This window comes from Numenius arquata, chromosome Z, assembly GCF_964106895.1.
Source record: "Numenius arquata chromosome Z, bNumArq3.hap1.1, whole genome shotgun sequence".
NCBI classification, from domain to species: Eukaryota; Metazoa; Chordata; class Aves; order Charadriiformes; family Scolopacidae; genus Numenius; species Numenius arquata.
Genome location: NC_133616.1, coordinates 12,452,280 through 12,476,951, shown reverse-complemented (window position 1 = coordinate 12,476,951; position 24,672 = coordinate 12,452,280). Strand labels below are relative to the sequence as shown.

Below are 24,672 nucleotides of genomic sequence, written 5' to 3'. Positions count from 1 at the left end.
AAACTAAAGCAGCTTGTTACTGTTTGCACCGATGGGTAACTTGGTTGTGCTGTAAGCATGGCGGGGTGCCAGTGCTTTCAGGTACCTGTTACCAGTTTAGTTTGGTCCTTTTCTCATTGCTATCACCTCCAGACCTGTGCTGTTGCTATCGTAACAACACAAGCTTTTCATAAAAAGCGCAAGCAAACTGTCAGAAATAGAACATGGACTCCAGTCCCAGTCCAACCTTCCAGAGAAAAGGAAGGTATAGGTGGAGTGGGGTGGTGGCTGATTGGCCTGTGTAGTTTCAAGAACAAACACCTGTTAATAAAGTTTTTAAAATCAAAAGTTTTGGGCTTTTTTTAAATTCTGAAGGTCCTTGTTTGTTAACACAGGCCATCATGTTTCAAGAGAGGATAATTTCCCAAAGTCAGCATGAGCAGCTGCAAGTCCTTAGCAGTGTTTCTGAAAAACTGCTTAAGGGAGGTGGGCAAAGAGGTTTATAGAAGGGATTCATGTGGTCTGTGCAGCCCTCACCATGAACTGAGGTAAACTGGCTGTCAGTATGAGTGCCAGTTTTTCACTTTAGTAGCAGCAAAACAGGAAGTTAATACCAGAAATTAGAAGTGCACTCTTTTAAGTGGTTCTTAGAAATTGGCCATTTCATAATGTTATTTATCTTGCAAAACAAAAAGAAAAATAGAAAAATATACAGTTCTTACTACCTCCCTGGCCTTTGGAAAATAAAACTATCGTTGTTTGTATAGAATCAACACACAGTAAATCACATGCATGCAAATATCAGGCTTGTCAAGCCATTTAATTGTGGAAGAAGATTTTAATACTTAATGCTTAACTCAAAAAAAAAAAACCAAAAAAGAAGAAAATAGCTATTTCACACACGATAGTCTCCATCTGTGCAATATTAATTTGAAAAAACATAGCTCTTGTTTTCAAGCCTTTTACTATTTTTTCATATTAGACTAGTAATGGAAGTTCAAGTCTTTGTAATCCCTATCCACTTTGCTTTCTTATAGGTCAAGACCTGGTACACAAAGAATGCTAAGGTTTTAGGAGCATCACGTTCAAAGCAACGATTCCTTATGCACTTTATTCAAGTTCTTCAGCCTTGAAATAAAGTGACTTAAAAGAAAGATATTTTTCTCCTGAATCTTAATGAGTTAATTTCTCCCACCTGCAGCATTTCCTCCAATGCAAGTACCAAGTTTATTTTTATGGCTGAATTCCCAAGAAATAGATCAGTGAGGGAAAGGGAATGTTTGCTAAAACTGGGGATTTCATGTTCTGTTTTTCAGTAATGATAAGTTTCTTTGAGAATTATTCCTAGTCGTTGAGTACAGTGGCTGTTGGAGTTTTTTGGTAAGTTACTCTTACTGTATTTTATTCTATTTTAAAAGAAGAAAAAAAATGCTGCCTTTAGAAAAGTGGAAAAGTTAGAAAAAGAGCCTTAATTTTTCCAAGGTAAATTTCTTCTGTTACCTTCTGAGTAAGTCATCTGTTCCCCCCAAGCGGTACAGTTCACTTTCCGAGCTTTTACAATAGATTTTTGTAATGGGTTTGTTCCTCAGCAGACACTTTGTTTCTATAGCTGCCTTGAAAGGCCTTAAATTCTTCTAGTTACTGCCCGATTGCCTCATTTCATACTACACCTATCTTTGGCCGAGAAGAACGTTGAAGCATTAGCTTTTTCTTCAAAGATGAATTTCAGCATGCAGATTTGAACGGGAACGCTGAAAATACAAGCTCATGCTTCTGATCGCAGAGCGCTTACTGACTGCAATTGTTGAATCCTCTACTTACAAATAGAGCCAGCAGGAAACACCCTTCGGGCCAAGCAGAATCAGGGACAGCTCTTCGAAGTTGTAATACTCAGTACTTACTAGTTCAAAAGGTGGATGAATAAATCAGCTGAGGAAGGGAAGGTTAGCCTATAATCTGAATACTAATTTTATTAAAGTGTCAGGAAAGGAAGAGTAAGGGACACTGCCAGGCAGTATTTTTGCTTGTTTACTATAACTGGTTTTTCCTGTGTGTATGATGCGTAATTTGTGTTTGCATTAAAACTTGCATAATTTTGTATTATGCTTGGGTTTGGGTGGTGAGTTTATTTATGTTGCAATTTGGTATTCTAAACACTGATAACTTCCATTTGTGGGTTAATAAATTACTTTGTTTTATTAACACTTCTGTTGTTATGGTCACTGTTCTAAACCCTGTTGTTAAAAGGTAACATTTTTTTTGTTTCATCACTTCACTGAATTTCACTGAATTTTTTTAGAGTTGGAAGGGACCATAAAGATCATCTAGTCCAACTCCCCTGCCGAAGCAGGATTGCCCAGAGCATGTCAGAGCATGTTACTCAGGACTGCATCCAGGCGGGTCTTGAAAATCTCCAAAGAAGGGGACTCCACAACCTCCCTGGGCAGCCTCTTCCAGGGCTCTGTCACCCTCACCATAAAGAAGTTTCTTCTCATATTTGAGTGGAACCTCCTATGTTCCAGCTTGTGCCCATTGCCCCTCGTCCTCTCACTGGCAACCACTGAAAAGAGTCTGGCTCCCTCCTCCTTCAACCCACCCTTCAGATACTTATAAGCATTGATAAGGTCTCCCCTCATCCTTCTCTTCTCCAGACTAAAGAGTCCCAGCTCTCTCAGCCTTTCTTCATAAGGGAGATGCTCCAATCCTTGAATCATCCTTGTTGCCCTTCACTGGACTCTTTCCAGTAGTTCCCTATCCCTCTTGAATTGGGGAGCCCAGAACTGGATGCAGTATTCCAGTTGTGGCCTCACCAGTGCAGAGTAGAGGGGGAGAATGACTTCCCTCGACGTACTGGCCACAATCTTCCCTATGCACTTAAAACCTTGGTGAAAATATCCGGTCTTTGCCTTCACTGCTTAAGAAACTTAATTTCACTTTAAAATAAGAAGGTTGATAAGATAATGAATGTCTTGTCTGTGTCTCAGCTATCTGAAATAATTTCCAGATGAGAAGATGGCATTGGACTCATACTGATTTTAAACCTTCACCTATCTAGGGTTTTTACAAAGAGAGCACTAACTAACTATTAAATTACCTCTTCAAGAAATAGAAGTGCAGCTTTTTTTAGCACGGTCTGTGCTCTACCGTGCGGGAAAGCTTCGATCCTCTGGTACATCTGCCCTGCCCTCTGGTGGGCACACAAAGGCCAGCTGAGCGTCTGGTTTTAAACAAACTAGAAGGTTGCCTCTGAGAAATCTTACCTCCATCCGCTACAAAAACAAACAAACAAAAGAAAAAAAAGTCTATGTTTGCTCACTTTTAGTGGTTGACAGTGAAGGTGCAGAAGATTTACAGTTTTCCCTGTTGTGTTTCAACCGTGGTTTTGCAGTCCAGCGGTCGCAGCAGCAACGTGCGTCTTGGACATTAAAGTGAAATAGTGGGGTTGATGACACTGCATTTTATACAGTGCTTTCTTTTTATCACCATATTTTGGATCAACCTCCTTTTGTATAGATTAAATGAAGGTCAAAGATTTGTTTTTCTGAATGCTAGTTTGCCATTGTTGTCTGTGATATTTTTAGATGCATTGTGTTAAAGGAGAAGCTGCTGCCCGAGCATTCCCACCATCCAAGGAGTCGCACACACAACACCCGAGTCTGTCACTGGGGCCCCTTTGCAGCGGGCCACCCCTGTGACTTTTGGTCTAGGGTCTTCCAACACCTTATTGGAGTCTATTTCTGTGCCAAGGCAGCCCGGCCGTTGACTGCTCTTGTCTTGTTGGTGTGCAGTCTCTGCTGAGGGTTGTCACCTCCTGATCTCCTGTTTTGTGCTCCTTGTGCACACGCACTCGCTGGCAGAATGTGGGGAACTGAAAAGTCACAGACTTGGGAAAAACACTAAGGAAACATCAGTGTGTTATTGATGTTTTTCTCATGCTAAAAGACTAAACACTGCACTGCTGCTAGGAAAATTACTAAGAAAATTAACTCTGTTGCAGCCTAAAGGCTTCAGCAAATCTACTTATGCCGAGTAAAGCTAGGGAAACAGCATACATTACTCTGTATTATAACCCTAAGTATTTTTTTCTAATTAAAACTTATTTATTTATGATAAACAACTAGTATCTCTCAACACATTGAACTTGGCACGAATAGAGTAGTTGTGCTGTTTAATCCCAAACTAAAGTTTTGTGTTCCAGCGTATGTTTTCATTCTGGAAATTCTTGGTCATTCTTCTGTAATTCTGCTGTAATCTTAATGGGAGAAGAGATGGAGAATTTTCTTTTTCATATTTAAAAAAAATGTCTTGAGTGTTTCACTAAAGCTTTTCTCTAGTCACCTCTGCCACATGATTTGCACTTTATCACTCCATTTATTTTCCTTCCAGTTAAGGATATCAGTAAAGTTCAAAGTGCCCTAAAGTATCTAATCTGAATTTATTACTGTTTCATTTTGAAGCAAATCTGAAACACATGTCTTAAGAGAGATGCAATCTTGTTTTATAACCCACTGAGGTTTTTTAAGTATAGACTATGAATCTGATCCTGCGAGCAAACAGTAACATAAATAGATGTTATGTAATGGTGCACAAAGTCACCGGGAAGCATCAGGTTCTTATTAGGAAACTGCTGAGGGAAAGACTTGTATAATAACAATGTTGGGGTTGGGGGGGTTTTTCCAGGAAAATGGGAAACCTTCTTGATTCTTCTTCTTTTTTCTTTTTTTTTTTTTTGGTGACACTTAGTAAGTGTGACTTCTCATAAAGCACGTAATCTTTTCAAAGTGATATACGCACTGAAGATTCAATATGCAAAATTCACCCAGAAAAGTAATCTGAAACTTCTGCTGAAATTGCAGCTGAATCTGGCTGCCAAACAGAAGCTTATGCTCAGACATGCAGGGCCGAAATCACAACATGTAGGGTGGAATATTTGAATTAGAACTACTAGAAATTACACGGATGAAAGAAGTTATGAAACCTAAAACAGAAATCTGTACTGTGAATAAGAAAGCTTCCCCCCCCATCTCCAGCTTCTGGGGCCAAAGCTTGAAAAGAGGATAAATATACTATGTTTACCTCATCAGTGAAGAAGGAATAGGCAATTGCAGACCTACCCACTTGCAAAATGTAGCTTTAGGGGTACAGTGTTAAAAGGTGTGTGAATATCTGTGTGTTTATATAGAAGCTTATATTTTGGACCTGTTGGAACGGGTCCAGAGGAGGCCACAAAAATGATCAGAGGGCTGGAGTGCCTCTCCTATGAAGGCAGGCTGAGAGAGTTGGGGTTGTTCAGCCTGGAGAAGAGAAGGCTCCGGGGACACCTTATAGCAGCCTTCCAGTATCTGAAAGGAGCCTACGAGAGAGCCGGAGAGGGACTCTTTGTCAGGAAGTGTAGTGACAGGACAAGGGGTAATGGTTTTAAATTGGAAGAGGGGAGACTTAGATTAGATATTAGGAGGAAATTCTTTACTGTGAGGGTGGTGAGGCACTGGAACAGGTTGCCCAGGGAAGCTGTGGCTGCCCCATCCCTGGAGGTGTTCAAGGCCAGGCTGGATGGGGTTTTGAGCAACCTGTTCTTTTGGGAATTTCCCAGTTTGAGGTAAAACAGAACCATGGCGGGGGGGGGGTTGGAACTCAATGATCTTTAAGGCCCCTTCCAACTCTAACCATTCTATGATTCTATGATTTTTAATGACATGTATTGAATACAGTATATTTATCAGTATATTGGAAGGCTTATGACTTAAATAACTTGAAAGACAGTGGGACAAAGAAAATGTCTGTTTCCTTTTTGTTCAAATACGATGACCCAGTGGTCCAATTATAAACAGTTTTTAATAAAAGTGGGGAGGGGAGAGTATAGATATCTCTCAGTTACGTATCCTGAGTCCATTGAGGTTCTCATGGCAGAGGTCATGCCCTGTTAAGTTCTTGTATAGAAAATTTGTGTAGAGCCCTCTCCTGAAGTACTCTTGTATATAACCACAGGATTATTTAGGGCTTTTGTTTTTATAAGCAATAGCAATTAAATGTCTTCACCCAGTAGCTGCTTTCTTCACAGAAAAGCACTTTGAGTGGAAGTGCACCACAGAGGTTGGAAATTCATTCCTTTTCCCATGCAGATTCCTTTTCCTATTGTGCTTGATTAGGATAAGACTGAATGAGAGGTACAGTACTATTTAGTTCCTATGCAAAACTAATAATAATAATGACCAACAAATTATTTTCAGTGAATTGGCAAGGACGTTTGGCATCTTAAGGAGTTGTACTTCATATGCAGCTGTAATAATGTAAGCTTTAGATGAGAAATTACTTTCCTCTTCTCATTCGTTTTATGAACAACACTATCTTTGTTGACGTTCTTACTGTTTAAAATGACGGCAGGTACTGTGGGGTAAGGCAAGCCTCTGCTTTTGTGAGGACTGAGGGAGATCCCAAGTGTGGGAAAGTAATGGAAGATCAATGAGGAGGATTGTAAACACACTCAAGGGACTCGCGCATGGGGTGCCGGAAAACACATATATCACACTAGTTGTTGTTTAGTCTTATGTGTTTGACAAATAGAACATCTGCACTTAGATAACATAGGCCTGTGATGGACTTAGAGGCACCTTATCGAACGTGCCTAAGATTCCTGCCCTGCTATTGGAGAAGATCAAAGCACAGTGGAAAACTACACCTGCTTGAATCCCTGAAATATAGGCAAAAGCAGCAGTTTCAGACAGTTTCTCCCTCTCTCACTAACACGGACTTTCTCACTCTGTGGTGCCTGCGTTCCTGCTTGTGTGCCTCTGCCCGGGTCCTGCTTCGAAGATTCCCTGGTCCATGAGGTATCGAGATGAAATTTGTTCTTTGCCTTTCACCTGTGGTTTTGTGGTTGTTCTGTGTCCTGCCCATGTTGGCTCACATACCCAAAAGGGGTGTTTTGAGTAGGTGTGTTTTGTAAGTCTTGATTCGTTTATGAAAAATGCACATCACAGCGGAGGCAAAGTACACAAATGAGATGCAAGTATTTAAGGACTTAAGTGTTGCTTTGTTCAGAGCTTTGAGCAGCACCTGCTGCTCAGAGGGAAGGATTGCCTCCAGGTGGAAGAGAGTCATGGGGAACAGGTGCAAATTCACCCACTTGGAACGGGAGGTTCCTGTGCTGGCAGCCCTGTGGTCTTTAGGAGCAACCTGTTGGACTGCTGGAGCCTAGAAACTTCAGATGAGCAGGCCCTGTGCAGGTGAGGCTTTATCTCACCTGCACAATAAGCACATGGGAACTACTGCGGAATTCATTTGTGGACGTGTCAGCTGTGGTGCCTTGGGGATGGGTCAGACGATGGGCTTCAGCTGGGTGACAGTGCTGTCGCTCCTCAGGTACACAGTGGTTGTGGTGCAGCTGGGGGCCCAGGTGAACCTGGAACCAGTTTCAAGTTCAGACAAGTTCTGGGTCTTGCTGTGAACTCTGCACGGGCACACTAATTGCAGCTGCTGCCTTCTAGCTCCCTGGCCTTGTGAGAGCGATAACTGGGTACCTGCTGTGTAGGTCAGGCTCCAGCTTGGGAAAGCCAGTAGATCCCGGCCTGTGCAGTACAGGCACAAGGACAATCACTGGCATGGGGCGGGCTCCTGCTTCACTGGGACTTCTGCAACTAGAGCTGTGGTGCCTTGTGCCTGTGCAGTCAAGAACGAGAAACCGACCCCATCTTTGCAGTATGAGTCCACGGGCCGGGGTGCGGAACCTGGGGTAATGGCGGAAGAGGCAGCGCTCACCCACAGGCGGCCCGCCATGACGCCTGGGCCTCAGGAAGGGGGACTACAGCTCCCAGCAGCCTTTGCACATCCCGCGCATGCGCGGGCGAGGACCCGCGCCTCCGGCGCGACGGCGGCACTGCTGCGGGCGGGGGACCGGACTACAACTCCCGGCGGCCCCCGCGCACATCCCGCGCATGCGCACTGCGCCGGCCCGGCCGCACTCCGCCGTTGTCGCCGTAGGTGGGTGGGTGGGGGGAAGGGAGCTAGCGCGGCGGCGGCGAGGAGGAGGAGGAGGAGGAGGAGGAGGAGGAGGAGGAGGAGGAGGAGGAGGAGGGAGGGGGGGGGGGTGAGAGTTGAGAGTTCAGCCGCCGCTGTCGCAGCCAGCTCGGACTCATGATTCCCATATGCCCGGTAGTTTCGTTCACCTATGGTGAGTAACGGCGCTCGGTGTGTGTGTGTCCGTCCGTCCGTCCGTGCGTGCGCGGGGGGGGGGTGGGGGGTGTGGGGGCGGGATGCGGCCCGGTCGCGGCGGTGGGGGGGAGTCGGCCGTTGTTCCTGAGGTGCCGTGTCTGACCTGACGCTCCTGCGCTGTTTCTGTCCCTTGTCTGTCTGCCCCCTTCTCCCCCCCTCTTCCCTCCCCCGCCGTCTCCTCCTCCCCCCTCCTCCGGCTGGGCCTCCTGTCATGGCCCCGACCGCCGCCGCCGCTGCCGCCGCCTCTTGGTTATCGTCGCCACAGTGCCCAGCCGGCTGGGAGAAGATGCCAAAATGGCCACCGGCAACTACTTTGGATTCACCCATAGCGGGGCTGCTGCCCAGTATAGGTAACCACCGCGCCCCCGCCCCGCCCCTCCCGCCGTCCGGGCCCGCAGCCCCTTCTCTCCGCTCCCCCTGCGGCCCCGTGTCCCTGGTGGGGATCCCCTGGGCCCGCGGGGTGAGGGTTCGGGACTGCTCTCCTAACCGAGCGGGGGCCGCTCCAGCACCCCGCTCCTCCGGGCTGGTTGTGCCTGGGACCCTTCTGCCTGTCTGCCCCGCCCGCCGGTGTGTTTTCTTATCCTCCCTCCGTCCCCGGTGGTGTGAGGGTGGTGAGGTGGAGCTGGGCACCGGGGAGGAGGAGGAGAATCGGCGGCAGCATCAGGTCCCAAGGCCCTTAAATTAAAATGGCCACTTGCAGTCAACACCACCAGCGAGTTGCTGCCTGCCGCCCCCAGGCCCTTCTCCTGCTGCACCTTCAGAGAAGATGGGGCTTGCTCCCCAAGTCTTTGCCCCGACTTATGGCAGTGTGGGAGGACCACAGGTTAGAATTATATGAACCCAACCTGTGGGAGACTGGATGGATAAGAGGAGAGCTGAAGCACCAGAAAATACAGGGGACTTCATTCCATTCAAGTGATGTTATAATCAATGTGTCTAAGAAAGTAGAGAAGGTACTTTCAGGGCCAGGCACCTTTTAAAAAGATTTCCTACTTTGATAGCCGCTTGATGGCTTATAGTGGAGCTTGGGGACCTGTAGCTCATACTCGTACCTGTATATCTCATATAGACATGCTGCCATAAGTCTTTGTGTCTTTGTAGTTTTTGTGCATCCAAATTATGCATCAGAATGTTAAAAAGTAATTGGTAGCATTTACTATCTTACTTTTTCTGAAATCAGATTACTTAATTTGGTGAAAACCAGATACAGTCAGGAACATCTACACATTTTTGGCTTGTATTGGAATAGAACCTTGAAGTCCACATTTGAATCTGTTACTTGTTTCATAAATCTGTAATCAAGACCTTCCTTAAGTCCTAAGTCTTGGTTAATGGGAAAAACAGAAAAATAAAGCAAATATATGAGGGGTTATTAACAAATGAATGCAGATGTGTGCTGCTGTTAACTAGCTAATAAAAATTGCATACCTGACATAGTTTCAGGAATATAAGGTTTTATGGAGGTCTTGGAATGACTCCCAATCTATTCTTTCTATCTATTTTTTCTTAGAAAGGGATGAAAAGTACATTAAATTTCATTTGCACCAATGTTTGATAGTTAAAGGACAGGATTAAATTTAGCTTGTCTTCTAGTTCTTTTAAGATTAGGTGTTCGCAGTATGTTTATGTTTTACTTGACAGTTACGGTGAAACTAGAAACTGGTTTTCTTGGGGCGTAAAGGCGTCTCTAAATAGGTTTGGTGTTTTTTTTTTTTTTACAAATAAGCACATTATCTTTAAGTGAATAATAAACTGAGATCCATATGTCTGCAGTTTTAAAGTGGGGATGAATTTTTAAAACTATTATTCCTTTTTCTGTGGAGCTGAGGTGGTCTCTAGACTTATGAACCTGAACAACTCATTTGAAATTTGTGTTTGAATTGCAACATAAAAATGTATAATTGGAATAACATTCAAGTTCAAAACTTGTCTTCGTAGTTAATTCTAAACATGTTCTTGAGAAAATGGTAAAAGGGATTGAAAGAAACTTTTTCCTTTCCTTGTGATACAAGTGCAAGATACTATTTCATTTGCTATCAGTAAAAGACTCTATATTCTAAAAGTGTGGTTGGTATGTTTACCATATTTGAAAGTGAAGAGACACAGCAATCCAATGTTAAAGCAGTTCTTTCGTAGGAATTAATTTAATATTTTGAGCAGAAAACACAGGAGTTGCTTAAAATGTCTAAAAGGGAGCTTATCTTCATTAAGCAGACTTGGCAGGTGCTTAGTAGCTTGTTTAGAGAGTGCTACAAAATGTATATTCCACTCCAGTATATTTGAGAAAGAAATGGTGGTGTCAGGGGAAGGTAGTAAAAGATTTAATATTGCAACAAGTCTTCCAAGATTGTTACTAGTATTTCAAGTAACAGTTTATAGAATAATAAGATTCTTGTGTTCTTAGAAACCAGGATGATAGTTAAACAAATGGATGCTTATCTGCATAGTTAATACATATGTCAGCCTCATAAATCTAACAAAAAGTATCTCAAAGTATTAAACTGTTAAAACTTCAGCTGGAGAAATGAAGGAAAAAAATTCCCAAACTTTGCATCAGAAAGAAGAGAGTCTAAACAGTTTCTGATAAATAATTTCAAAAAATAGAATAGAATAGACTATTTCAGTTGGAAGGGACCTACAATAATCATCTAGTCTGACTCCTGACCACTTCGGGGCTGACCAAAAGTTAAAGCATGTTATTAGGGGCATTGTCCAAATGCCTCTGAAACACTGACAGACTTGGGGCATTGATCAGCCTGTTCCAGTGTGTGACCACCCTCTTGGTAAAGAAATGCTTCCTGATGTCCAATCTAAACCTCCTCTGGTGCAGCTTTGAACCATTTCCAAGTGTCCTGTCACTGGGTACCAGGGAGAAGAGCTCAGCATCTCCCTCTCCACATCCCCTCCTCAGGAAGCTGGAGGGAGCAATGAGGTCACCCCTCAGCCTCCTTTCCTCCAAACTAGACAAGCCCAGAGTCCTTAGCCGCTCCTCACAGGAAGGCTGTTAATCCCGTGAATCATTGTCTGGTGCTCCGAATCTAGATTCCTCTGCAAGGCCTCCTGTCCCTCAAGAGAGTCAACAGCACCTCCCAGTTTGGTATCATCAGGAAACTTGCTAATGGTCAATGCCTAACCTGTACTGCTCCATGAGGTTATTCCTCCCTAGGTGCAGGACCCTACACTTGCCCTTGGTGAACTTCATTAGGTTCCTCTACATCCAGCTCTCCACCCTGTCTAGGTCTTGTTGAATGGTGGCACAGCCTTCTGGTGTGTCAGCCACTCCTCCCAGTTTTGTATCATCAGCAGATTCGATGAGGGTACACTCTGTCCTCTCATCCAGGTGATTGACGGATATGTGGAACAAGACCAGACCTGGTTCTGACTGCTGGGGAACACCACTAGTTACAGCCTCCAACTGGATTCTGTGCCACTGATCACAACCCTCTGAGCTCTGCTTTTCAGCCAGTTCTCAATCCACCCCACTGTCCACTCATCTAACCCGCACTTCCTAAGCTTACCAAGGAGGATGTTAAGGGAGACTGTCAAAAGCCTTACTGAAGTCAACGTAGACAACACCCACTGCTCTCCCCTTGTATACCCAGCCAGTCATGCCATCATAGAAAGCTACCAGCTTGGTCAAGCATGATTTCCCCTTGGTGAATCCATGTTCACCACTCCCGATAACATGGTTTTCCTCTATATGCCTAGAGATTACATCTAGCATGACCTGTTCCATCACCTTTCCAGGGATGGGGGTGAGGCTGACTGGCCTGTAGTTTCCTGGGTCCTGCTTCTTGCCCCTTTTTGAAGACTGGAGTGACACTGGCTTTCCTCCAGTCCTCAACCATCTCTCTGGCTCTCCATAACCTTTCAAAGATGACGGAGGGCGGCTTCACAGTAGCATCTGCCAGCTCCCTTGGCACTTGTGGGTGCATCCCATCAGGGCCCATGGATTTGTGGGTATCGAGTTTGCCTAGATGATCTTTAAGCCAATCATCCTTGACCAAGGGAGAGTCTTTCTTTCTCCAGACTCTCTCTTACCTCAAGGGTCTGAGATTCCTGAGGGCCAGCCTTAGCAGTAAAGACTGAAGCAAAGAAGGCATTTGGTAACTCCACCTTCTCTGTATTCTCTGTCACCAGGGCACCCACCTCATTCAGCAGTGGGCCCACATTTTCCCTGGTCTTCCTTTTGCTGCTGATGTACTTGAAGAAGCCCTTCTTGTTGTCCTTGACATCCCTTGCCAGGTTTAATTCCAAGTGGGCCTTAGCCTTTCCTCGTTGCATCCCTGCATACTCTGACAACATTCCTTTATTCTTCCCAAATGGCCAGTCCCCTTTTCCACATTCTGTAAAACTCCTTCTTCTATTTGGGTTTTTCCAGAAGCTCCTTACTCATCCATGCAGGTATCCTGCCTCCTTTGCTTTATTTCTTACTAGTAAGGACGTAAGAAATCTTGAGCTTTCTTGAATGTTAACCGTCTCTCTTGGACCCCCGTACTGTCTAGAGTGCCATAACCTGTGGGATTCCTCCAAGTAGGTCTTTGAAGAGCCAAAGTCAGCTCTCTTGAAGTCCAGGGTTTTAATTCTGATTTTTGCCCTGCTTCTTCCACGCAGGAATCCTGCAGCCAAGGCTACCCCTGACCTTCACATCCCCAACTAGTCTTTCTTTGTCAGCACAAGGTCCAGCAGCACACCTCTCCTTGTTGGCTCCTCCACTACCTGTGTCAAAAAGTTATCATCCATGCACTGCAGAAGCCTCCAGAACTGTGTGTGCCTGGCTGTGTAGCCTTTCCAGCAAATATCAGGGTGGTTGAAGGCCCCCATGAGAACCAGGGCCTGTGACTGTGAGGTTGTTTCCAGCTGTCTGTAGAAGGCCTTATTCTTCCTGATCTGGTAGTCTGTATGTGTCTATGACAATATTCTAATTTGCATTAACAGTAGTGAAGGAGCAACAAGTTAGAACCGATGGGTTCAAGGAAACAGTTTCTTTAAATCAACAGCTGAAAAGATGATGAAGCTGTTATTGACGTGGAGATCATTGTGTCTTTCAGTGATTGTAGTTTGTATGACCACGGTGGATCATTTAAATACTCTCCCGTCCTTTGCACGGAAGATAAATTAAAATTTGTCCAAGTAATAATAGTCTTAACATTAAATACTGATATTTGAAGCGTTTAAAAAGGCCAGATTGGTAGCTGCTCAGATGTTAGATCTTGGATTTGGGAACTTGTGAGTAGTAGGTGCCAGAGTTGATAACATATTTACTGTTTTAACACTGTAACCAGTATAGTTCCCTGAATTGACTAGATAAGGAAGGGAATAGATGTCTGTCTTTATTATTTCATAAATACTAGCTTTCATAAAGCACATTTGAAATCGTAACTCGTTTCATATTTAATCAAAGGCAGCAAAAGAGCTAAGTGCCCTTTAAACCTGTAAATAATGGATTAGAAGTGTTCGTGTTCCTTTCTGTGTTGTCACTGCATAAAATTTCCTGCTGCCCGCTCATTCAAAATTCTTTGTGTGCACTACCCAGTAATAATACCACAACTTAATGAGGGTAGCATTAGATTATGCAAATACTGATACAGGAGATTTCTCTGTATATTGTAATACTTTTACAATGTGTGCTTTCTGCTAGTGGTGGTATTAGGGCCTAAGTTTATAAACCTGCATGCTATGCAAACTTCATCTCTAACAGTTACGTAAGTAACTGTATTCATTCGTCTATTTACGAGCCTGAAATAAATGTAGAATTTGGTGATACTAGTCCTCTTCTCTTTGTGTGCTCTGTAAGTCACCTGAATTGCTGTGTGTTTATTCCGTTTGAAATGAAGAACTTAATATTGCTTGTCTTTCATGTGTAAAAAATATTAGCACTGCTGATTCAGTGCTGGAAAGAGGCATAGTTAATTCTTTTATTCTAAAGTTGGCTGATTGGAATGTGGGGATGCCCACATTCATGCCGTGTTCCTGCTCTAATGAGACAGGTCACAGATGGGAGATTCTTGGGTAGTTAGGAGTGATTTGGTAACTTTGAATTGCCCTCAAGTAGCATGAATATCACTAAGTATGGCGAGACTTCACAGACAAATGCAATTCTAGCAGTTTTAAGTCCACAGCAGCCCACAGTACCTGTGAGTTTATGTTAAGATGCAATCTTCTGGGCAGCCATATGGAAGTGAACTCTTGCACTTATAGCTGATTTGTCATTCAAGTGCAGTACATGGTGTTACAGGATATTCCAGGCTAGTGCAGAACAGCAAAAGAAGGTGAAATGCTGTGGACAGATACATTGGCTATTGAAAAATGTTTGGGGGTGGTTGTTTTTCACATTTGCTAATACTTTTAATTAATTTTGCTTTTAGCTTCAGTGCCTGCCCCAGTTACCTCCCCAGCCAGCAACTAGGACCACACAGCCGCTCGCTTACCCTCCGTTCCTGCCAGAAGGGTGGGGAGAAAAGGAGGGGAAAGGGAAAAGAAAAGAAATCTTGTGGGTTGAGATAAAGACAGTTTAATAGAATAATAACAGAAAAGGAAAATAACAATAACGATGACAGAAATCACTCTCACTGCCCAGTGAACTGGCACTGTCCTGAGCAGTGATTGCAAGTACCCATCCCCTGCCCAAACCCCATTTACATACTGAGCATGACATCTATGGTATGGAATATTCCAGTGACCATTCCATCGTTCTAGCTAGGCTCCTTCTCAGCTTCTGTGGGAAGCTGAAAAAAGTCCTTGAAAAATAGAACCACCACCTGGCAAAAAGTAAAACAATATGCTTTGACATTTGGCATTCCTTTCATACCAAATCTGAAACACAGCAACCACTAGAAAGAAAATTAATTCTGTTACAGCTGAAATCAGGACACCTCCTCTTCAACTAGATACTGTTTTCAAAAGTATTAAGTCTTTCTGAGACATTAGGGTTGTAATTCACACAGGCCTACAATCCCAAGCTTGAAGTATCACTAAATATAATTGAGACTTGTACAGGTGGACGGCATGAAGAAAAGGACAATACTGAGTAGACTTATGGCTTATTCTGAAGTGAAAATGTACTACTAGTCTTAAACTTATGCTTAGAAAAACATTTATTCATCCGACAGGATTGTGTTATATGCAACCCATTCTAAAATGCTTGGGAAATGGAAGTAATCATAGTTTTATCATGGGATGAATGTGCCTATATCATAGTATAAAAACTCCAAATGCTTTCTTTCTGTGAATTTTATGCCCATGCTATCTTGAGTTGCTTCACATCTTAAAGCGTGCACATCTTCAGCAAAAGAGACTTGACTGAATATGATAGAGCTGTGGTGCTAATTCTCTTTTGTTCAACCAATGTTAAGTCTTAAGTGCTATCCTAAGCATGTGGTTCTAGCTTACCTTATGTACACAAGCAGCCTCCACTAAGCTACTGCAATTCATAAAAAGAATTTGATAGGCTTATTTTCAAATCAGTGAGGTCCTGCTCTCAAAGGACGTATGCCAACATGAGAAAGGCAATAAGGGGCTCTGGGCTTGTTAACATGGGCTGTGTGCCAGCATTGCAGTTGACTAATGATGGGAAGACAGAGGAGGGGATGGTAGTCGGGGAGAAAAGGTGCCTCATTAATCAGAGGAGCCTTTGTCATTTTTAGGAAGGTAGTCTGCCAACTAGGTGAAATTTGCAGCAGGCTCATGTCTTTAGGAGCCGAGCACTTGGGGAAGCTTTTCTGTTAGCGGTATGGTTATGTCCTTTGCAGTTGTAGCCTTGAAATGGATTTATGGTTGCAGGCCTAACTCTGGGATGTTAAATTACGTATAGAATTTTGTCTGCTACTAAAATGCCACCATGGTAGGTTGAAGTGTAGTTGCATTATTGGTACTAGAAAAGCAAAGTAGTAGCTTAAGGCAGGAAATACAGAATGTTTTAAGAATTTAATACAACTTTCCATACTAGTGAAGTTTATTTCCTTCTATAGAGAACTTGCTAGATTTAGCATTTTTTCTGTTTAACGCCTTCACCCTCAGCAAGTTTGGTGATGACACAAAACTAAGGGGAGTGGCTGACACGCCAGAGGGTTGCTCTGACATCTAGAGAGACCTCAATGGGCTGGAGAAATGGGCTGACAGGAACCTCATGAAGATCAACATGGGAAGTGCAAAGTCCTGCCCCTGGGGAGGAACAACCCCTTGGACCAGTATGTGCTGGGGATCACCCAGCTGGGAAGGGGCTTGGCAGAAAAGCACCCCGGGTATTCTGGTGGACACTCAAGTTGACCACAAGCAGCAGTGTGTCCTTGCAGCAAAGGAGGCAAGTGGCATCCTGGGCTGCACTAGCCAAAATATTGCCAGCAGGTTGAGGCAAGTGATCCTTCCCCTCTGCTCAGCACTGGTGAGGCCACACTTGGAGTCCTGTGTCCAGTTCTGGGCTCCCCAGTACAAGGGAGACTGGACATACAGAAGAGAGTCCAACAAAAGGCCACAAGGATGATGAAGGGACTGCAGCATCTCTTCTGTGAGAAAAGGCTGAGAGAGCTGGGACTGTCTAGCCTAGAGAAGAGAAGGCTGAGGGGGAATCAGGTAGCAATCTGTATTTTTTGTTTGTAATAGAATTATGGAAGGATGTTTTTAGAAACAAGGAAGAGGAAGGGAAACTAAAAATTGCTACAAAGAACTGTGTTTTTCAGGCCTTATGTAGTTAAATCATAGCATATGTTACTGGGAGGTGCTGAAATGTAGCAATTCAAGAGGGGATTGCACATTTGCATGCCTTCAGGCCTCTCTTTGGATTCTTAGAGAATTGCGTTACGAGTGGTGTTGTTTGCACAAGATTGTAGTAACAGGAAATAATAGTTTTCATTAAAGTTCCAAAAAGATATATTCAGTCTTTGCCAGAATTTTATGCCCATAGTGAGTGACAAGCTCTAGAAAAACAGAAGTGGAGTCACTTTTAAAGCATAGCTTACTGTAGTGTGATATTTCATTTCTCAATTTTATGCTGTATATTGTCGAGTGTGTTTAGGAGGAAAAAAGCTCACTTGATTTTGTTGTTGTTGTTGTTGCTGGTTTTGCTTTGCCTGGGTTCCATTAATGCACCTAAAACTTTACCTGACCAGTTACCCAGTAGTGCCTCTTCCTAGGGTAGCATCTGTAGAAACAGCAGATTCTTGTGCATCTCTCAGTTTTTGTAGAGTTAGCTTGTACTTGTTTCAATTTTCATATCCCTGAAAGAAAAACTTTAAAACTGTGTTTTTTGCTGTTCTGTTACTAATGAAATAATCTGTGCAACTTTGAGAAATCTGGCAGATACGACTCAACGAATATGGTTTTCTTAATGCTAAAATATTCAAATGTTCTTAAAAGTTAGTATTCAAGCAATAAGTCTTAATTAGTGGGCTTATTTTTAGTTCAAGATATTTGTATTTTAAAAATTATTTTAAGAGTACCTTAAATGTTGAGCTAAGCTAGCCTCAAAATCACTTCTTTAAATGAAAAAAACAAAACAAAACAAAAAAAACCCTGCAAGAAGTATGTTTTAGAGTAAGAAATGCATGCTGGTTTTTTAATAGAACTTGGACAAATGTAAGTGTTCAGGCTGGAATTTTCCTGGCTAAGTATCTACCTAGAATTATGTGTTTTGTAAGAACTGTACTATAGCTTAATAGATTTTGTGGTGTAAAATTAGGCAGGGAGATCTTGATAATTCTTTGATGCCTCAGTGTTAGGGGAGACTTTGCAAATGAGAAAAAGATTTTTTACATGTTACGCTGTTTCAGACTCGTAGTTCTGAGTGTACACAGCTATATCAAAAGTTAATGCCGTGAAAGCAGCTGCGGTGTTGGTCTTGCGTCCAGCTTGCAAAGTACCAGGGCAAAACACGTACCTGTCTTGGGAAAACATACTTTCACTTAGTGAAAGGAGTTTCATACACCAGACAGCAATGTGGACAAGGCTAATTTTTGCTGTGGCCTTTGCTCTGGGATGAATTCTGCAAGATTGTGAGCCAGTGTGGTCCCTCACCCCCCAGAAAATCAGATTGATATGTGACTGGAGATTAATGTGGAGAAAGCTACATGGTCACAGCTCACAACAGTCAGTTTTACCTAGGAGGTTTAATATCATAGTGGTATTTCGTAATATATGGCACTTGCTCTGATACTAATGCATCAGAAAGATTAGTATTTCCCATCATTAGTGTCGGTAGAAATTAGAATAGGTGTTACTCAAAGATTTGCCAAAGATGTTTTACAAAAAATACTTTTCTCATGCACTGTAATACAGTAATTGTGAATAAAGAATTAATTATCTGGATCTTGAGGTTACTTATGATGCAGAAGATGAGGGCAAGCTAGTCATACACTGCGGTGGAAAACTTCTGAATAGAAGCAAGCTTATTTGGGAGAAGGAAGCAAAGAGCGTATGAAAATAGTGATGTGCATGTAGCAGTTTAAAGCAGGTAGGGAGAGACTGGAAATGACCTTCTGTAGTTGGCTGAAACATCTGCAGAATCTGGAGCAGAATGATTGTGTGCAACATGTAGACTGTAAACTGGCTCTGACTGGGACAGTGAAAACGCAGTGAAATAGAAATCTGAGGTGGAATATGAGCATCTAAGAATATGCGTTATTCCTAGAAAATAGAAATCAAAGTCAGCTTGGTGGGGAAGCACTGTTACTGTTATGATCAGCTAAATAAACAGGTGTGGTATGGATAAAATATGTTATTTTTGAATGAAAATTTCTGGTGGAAGAAGTAATACAACAGCAATACAGCAGAGTACTATTTGAAGCTGCCAAATCCTTCACCCACAACTTCTTAAATCAAAGAATGATACTTATTTTGATAGTAAATTAAAACACTGTAAGAATTGTAATATGAAGTTACATTGAACCGAATGGTCACAAACTGGGTTTACCTTAAGTAAATGTTGGTTTAGAGCTCATTTGCTTTTGAAACTGAAGCTTTTATAAACTAAGGAAAAAAGTATTGCCAATGAGGATGCTCAAACACTAGAACAGGTTGTCTAGAGCAGTATTGCAATCTCCATTCTTGGAGATGATCGGAACTTGACTGGACAAAGCCCTGAGAAACCTAATGTAACTTCAAAATTAGCTGATTTGAGCATTGGGTTAGAACAGATGACCTTCAAGTCTTTGGTTGAACCTAAATTATTCTGTGATTTTTAAGCTCTACCTAGTTAATAAGGCCAGTTGGACTGAGTATCTTTTCATATAAAGAGAGCTGAATTCCTTGAACACAAAGGTGCTGATAGGGATATTAGGATTCTTGGGGGGGAAGAGAATTGATCTGCAATGAAAACTGGCTGTTAGCAGGTCAATGAGTTAGCTGTCTGCTGTGCTGCATGTTCTTAGCCCATGGAACATACAGAGTAATTTGGTTCAACTTTTTCCCACTCTGTTGGGGGGATTAAGCTAAACTGAATTACTTTCTTTGTTGTGGTGAAGAACATGCCTGTGGTTTGTTACCATAGCTCAGCTGACATACTGTATTTCTTTGTTGCTTTAATAACTTGATCCCGTGCCTAAATCTTTTTGAGTCTTATTTATTGGGTCTAAGTTGAAATACTTGATGTGGTGCAGTATGGAAAATTACTACTTAAGGTGGAGATTACTAAAAGAATTGTAGAGAACGAGCTGGTGGAGGTAGTTAGAATTAGGAGAGTGATTGTCAAATAGGAGTTATTGCAGTGGAGCTCCCTAGGGATTGTTTCTGAGTCTTAATTAGTATTTATATTAATATGGCATGTCATAATGTTTGATGCAAGGAAAATATTGTCAAACATCGGTAACTTTACAAGAAGCTACTTTCAGGAAACTAGGTTGTTTGGAAAAAAGACCGGAACCGACCGAGTAGCATAGCAGAAACTTAATCTGAAATGATGCACATGGTTCTTGCCATCTGTAGTCAAGAAAGAAGAGTAGGTAGTATTAGGATAGGTGCACAGATGAACTGCAAGAAAGATCAGTGGAATAGGGAGTCTGGCAAAATAATCTAGGAGGAGGTAAGTTCATCTTAGCAAATGTGATGAGGCAGTAATCACCAAACAAGGATAAAAACTCCTGTAAGTTAAATGAAGAAGTTGGCGCAAAAGTCTTTTTATGTAAATTGATTACATGAAAGTGTCTGGTCATCTTATTGTTAAAAGTTTTTCAGTAAGAGCATAGGGGGAAAAAAAGGAGTGTCATAAATTTAGAAAAGATGTCACCATGAATTTCTGTACAATAAAGTAACATAGCTTTTAAAATGGAAGAAGCAGACAATTCTAGGATATTTTTCTTCGTCTTGCAAACTCGATCACTAGCTCTGCATGATGTTGCAGAAACAAGGGGAGCAGGTTTGCTAAAGTAAACATGGTCATAGAACTGTATTAGCCTTAGAAATCAAATGATTTGGGCTGTTAATTCTATACCATGATAAGGAATTTTGATACAAAAATAGCACAGAAGAAATGGAACTGTCTGTACCAGAATCTTGTTAATAGTCCTGCGGATAATGATCATAATCTTTTCACAATATTAAATACTGGAAACTGTCACGTAACTTTGATAATATGTACTCTGAGAACAACAGCATTTTCTGTGATAAACTAACTGGTACTGTTACTTCGTAGTGTCTTGTGAGGACTGCATTGTATTTTGTAATAGTAATTTAAGCATAGTTTCATGAAACTTGGAAAAGCCGAGTTAATGCTTCCTGGACAGGTCCCTGGTCTTTCTCTTCCTCCTGTTTTTTTCCCTGTGTTTGATTTATGTGGGTTCAGGCACTTACCAGACTATTTTTGGAAGCTCTGATGTTTCTAAGATTTTTACCATGCTAGAAACGAAGCCAGAAAAAAAAATTCTCATCATTTTCTGCTAGATTAATGAGTTAAATCAGTGCACTGAAGAGCTTGATAAGTAGGAGAACTAGCAGCAGAGCTGGAATAGGATGGCATTAGCCAGGTTTGGTATATAGGGGGTGGGAAGGATAAGAGTGGGGATAGGGTGGAGCAAGACTTTACTTGTTGGCAGTAGTGGATTGTTGGTATGTTCAACTGCAGTCTGCTGTCCATTTTCTTAACTTAATGTGTTTTGAGTAGATAGATATGATAAGTACCTCAGAATTTCTGAATATTTTTCACTTCTGTACTGTTAGTTATGTAGACAGTGCAGCCTCATTTTGTAGACTGCCATTCACTTTTACCATCCTAGAATAGTCTTCCTGAATTTCCTGGTTTCTCACCTTAAATTGTCAAAACAGAGAATCTTCCTACGTAAGTCAGGTAGGGGGAATTGTTTGAAGCAGTTGTGGGATCTACACCGAAGTGTTTTAAGTCTTTTCCTTCTACTGTTATGCTAAGAAATTGAAAATAAAATGAAACATAATTATGAGTACAGGTCACAACTAAATTTAATTTGAATGGAATGCAAGTGGTCTTTTAAGCAATTAGGGGCCTACAATGGGAAGAAGGTGGAGTCCAGGCATGAAAGTCCAATAGTAATAAAATTTTCTCTGTTTCTGCTGCAAGAATGTTTTTTTTATAGATTGAAGTGAATGGCTTCTACTGTAATTAAAATGACAAAATCAGTTTTTCTAAAAAATAAATAAATAAAAATTACTGAACACCAAGGAAGTTATAGAAATGTCTTTTGCAAAAATAATAATATGCATAGGTAAAAGGTGTTTTGTTTCTGGTAATTACGTCAGAAAGACTGTTGCAGACTTCAGGAAAAAATACTGTAACTTGTTCCTTTTGGTTTTGAGCATAACCATACTGTAATTCCGTTGTGTCACTGAATATGTTTGCTTTGAGTGAGATTTCATTTTTCTGTTTTCTTCAGAAAAATAGGGGATACTACCTCCTTGATAGGTATGGAATTGGTTTTGAATTATCTTTTAAAAGTGCTATGGAGATAAGAAACCCTATAGAGATTCTTAAATATTATTGAACAGCAGTGCAGGAAGTATACTGAAAAATTCAGAATAAAAAATCACTCAATTCCCACTTCATATCATTGTTCCAGATAGTGATATTTTGCCCAGTTCACTTTATTTGTTTAAAAATCAAAATAAATATTCTAAGCTTCTAATCATAATGCACAGTTACACATCAATATAGAACAATAATATTAGCTTCTGTTTGAATAATTAAACCTTTGAAACCGTCATGTTTTATTTCCGCTGTTAATATTTACTCGCTCTGAGTAAGTAGCCACATATTAATGTTGTACTTGCAAATTTTAGAGAGGCAGACTAGTCTCAGCACGTGCCTGGAAGACAGCCAGAGCTCTGGTAGCAGCCTTTCTGCTCGATCTGACTCTGTTCTTTTGACGCTTCATATTGTGAGGCAGTGGACTTCCGTACGAGCGAGTGGGGCCAGCTTTTGTAATACAAAACTTTTGTGAGAGAGTTTCCCTGTCGGAGATGTGTCTTTAAAGTGTCTCTGCGTTAAATGTAAAAGTTCTGAGCTAATTTTCATGGAAGTCTGTAAAATCTCCTTGCTTTAATATAGTTTATCAAAAGCCTTCACGCAAGTGCAGGTCATTAATAAGCTTTCAGAGAAGTAGTATTTGTCTTAATTTGACAAGTTTGTCAGTTTTATTTATAAGAACTACTAAAGCGTTTAAAAACTTGTTAGTCATGAGAAGATAGCAGTTTAAGACTTCTATATTATTTTGAAAGAAAGACTTGTGTTCCACTGCTTGCAAAAAAAACCGCAACACAAATGCCCACCTTGCCAAGAAAGTAATCACCTGCGTGATATGTGTGCAGCCACAGAAATTTCAAAATGATACAGCCTTTTAAATAGGGGTGGAAGAGAGGTACAACAAGCCCTTAAAGTGTATGCATAGCTAGCTAGCTGCTCCAGGTCTGTTTGTAGAACAGACCAGTATTAACCAGATCTGGGATTTTGAAGTGTGTAGGCATTAGCTTAGTATGTGGGATTAATCTAATTGTTTACTCGCTGTCTTTTTCTACTACAGCCAGCAGCCAGCTTCGGGTGTAGCCTATTCCCATCCAACTACAGTTGCGAGCTACACCGTCCACCAGGCTCCAGTGGCCGCGCACACCGTTACCGCAGCCTACGCTCCCGCAGCAGCCACGGTTGCGGTGGCCAGGCCCGCTCCCGTAGCTGTTGCAGCCGCCGCAACAGCCGCAGCGTATGGTGGCTACCCTACAGCGCACACGGCTACAGATTATGGTTATACACAGAGGCAACAAGAGGCTCCGCCACCACCACCTCCTGTCACTACACAGAATTACCAGGTGGGTTCCAAAAAAAAAAAAAAAACCTGCTTCCATTGTATGATTTTTTAAATGGTATTTTAAAAGGAGGAGGCCTATTTGGGTAAGAGAACGTTGCGATATTTATATTTTTTTCTTCTACGAATCACAGTTTGGGTACAACTCAAATTACTTATTAGCGAATGCTGATAAAATGTGAAGTGACTGCAGTCTCATATGGCCCGGATAGAGGATTATCAGCACTAGTGCTGCAGGAGCTAAGATTGAGACCTTTACACAATAAGCAATGAACAGATGTTTACTTCCAAGTGATTTTGTGAAACTACTGCTGAAGAGAGTAGTTCTATCTTGTCTCAGCTAGCTTAAATGTTCGAGTGGAGTGCAGTAAACTGGGTCACGGAACTGAAGTAGCTGAAAAAAATGTTCCAATAAAGAGTTTCAGTGGGGGTAGAAGTAGCTCTCTTGCCAGATGCCCCTGTGCCACAGGAGTTCTAGTACCAGACATGTGAGCATAGAAGATTGCCCTAGGAGAGGGAATATCTTTTTGGGTGTTTTTTGGGTACCCTCGTCTGACCACAGCTTTCTACAAATCTGTTTTCTTCTTGGATGTTGAAATAATACATCTTTTAATGTTTTAACTTTTTAGTCCTAAACTTATCAAGGTGTTATCTAGATTATAATTAGTATTCTGGTTTGTTTAAAAGGACTATACTGTTGCTGCATGTTCTCAATTCTTTTGTACTTTGATAGCTTTGATAATATGTTGCATATATGGTAGTGAATCCTAACATAGGAGGCTTTCCAGTAGCACGTGTACTCCTCATTACGAGGTCAGTTATTAGATGCATCCAGACAGAAAAGAGAATCCCCTAAATTAATAAAAATAATTCAAATTTACACAGGTTGGATGGAAAAGAGATTTTATTGTATTTCCTGGAAATAAAAAGAATTCTTATACATTAGTACTTTTCAGCTACAGTAGTTCATGCCTTACTACCCCTCAGTTTATTCTTTACACTTTACCATAAATATAGTGAGAATGAGGAACCCTGCCCTTCTAAGCTTACTAGCAGTCCTCTGAGTTCTGGAGGTGTCAAATGGGCTATTTGCCTTGCCATTATAGAATAGATGTGGTTCTCTAATGAACTAGTTCATACACTAAAAAGTAGAAAGCTTTAAAAGTATCACTTTCATACTCTAGAAAATGTAGCCAAGTATTGTTAACAATGGGATTTTTAAAGCCAA

General features: G+C 41.8%; 1 protein-coding gene and 1 non-coding gene across 3 annotated transcripts in view; both read left to right on the top strand.

The window, feature by feature from the left end:
• Positions 1-8,056: 8,056 nt before the first annotated feature.
• The window catches only part of ZFR (zinc finger RNA binding protein), a 44,650-nt gene continuing 28,034 nt past the window's right edge, over positions 8,057-24,672 (top strand). For both annotated transcript variants that reach the window (XM_074165757.1, XM_074165756.1), the window contains exons 1-3: positions 8,057-8,149; positions 8,456-8,540; positions 23,166-23,448. In XM_074165757.1, coding sequence (XP_074021858.1) covers positions 8,113-8,149; positions 8,456-8,540; positions 23,166-23,448 — 405 coding nt within the window. In that variant the 5' untranslated portion in view covers positions 8,057-8,112. The remainder of the gene's footprint in view (positions 8,150-8,455; positions 8,541-23,165; positions 23,449-24,672) is intronic.
• On the top strand, positions 20,485-20,621 carry LOC141477676 (small nucleolar RNA SNORA66). The gene has a single exon (XR_012463714.1). It is a non-coding gene; the product is annotated as a small nucleolar RNA SNORA66 (small nucleolar RNA).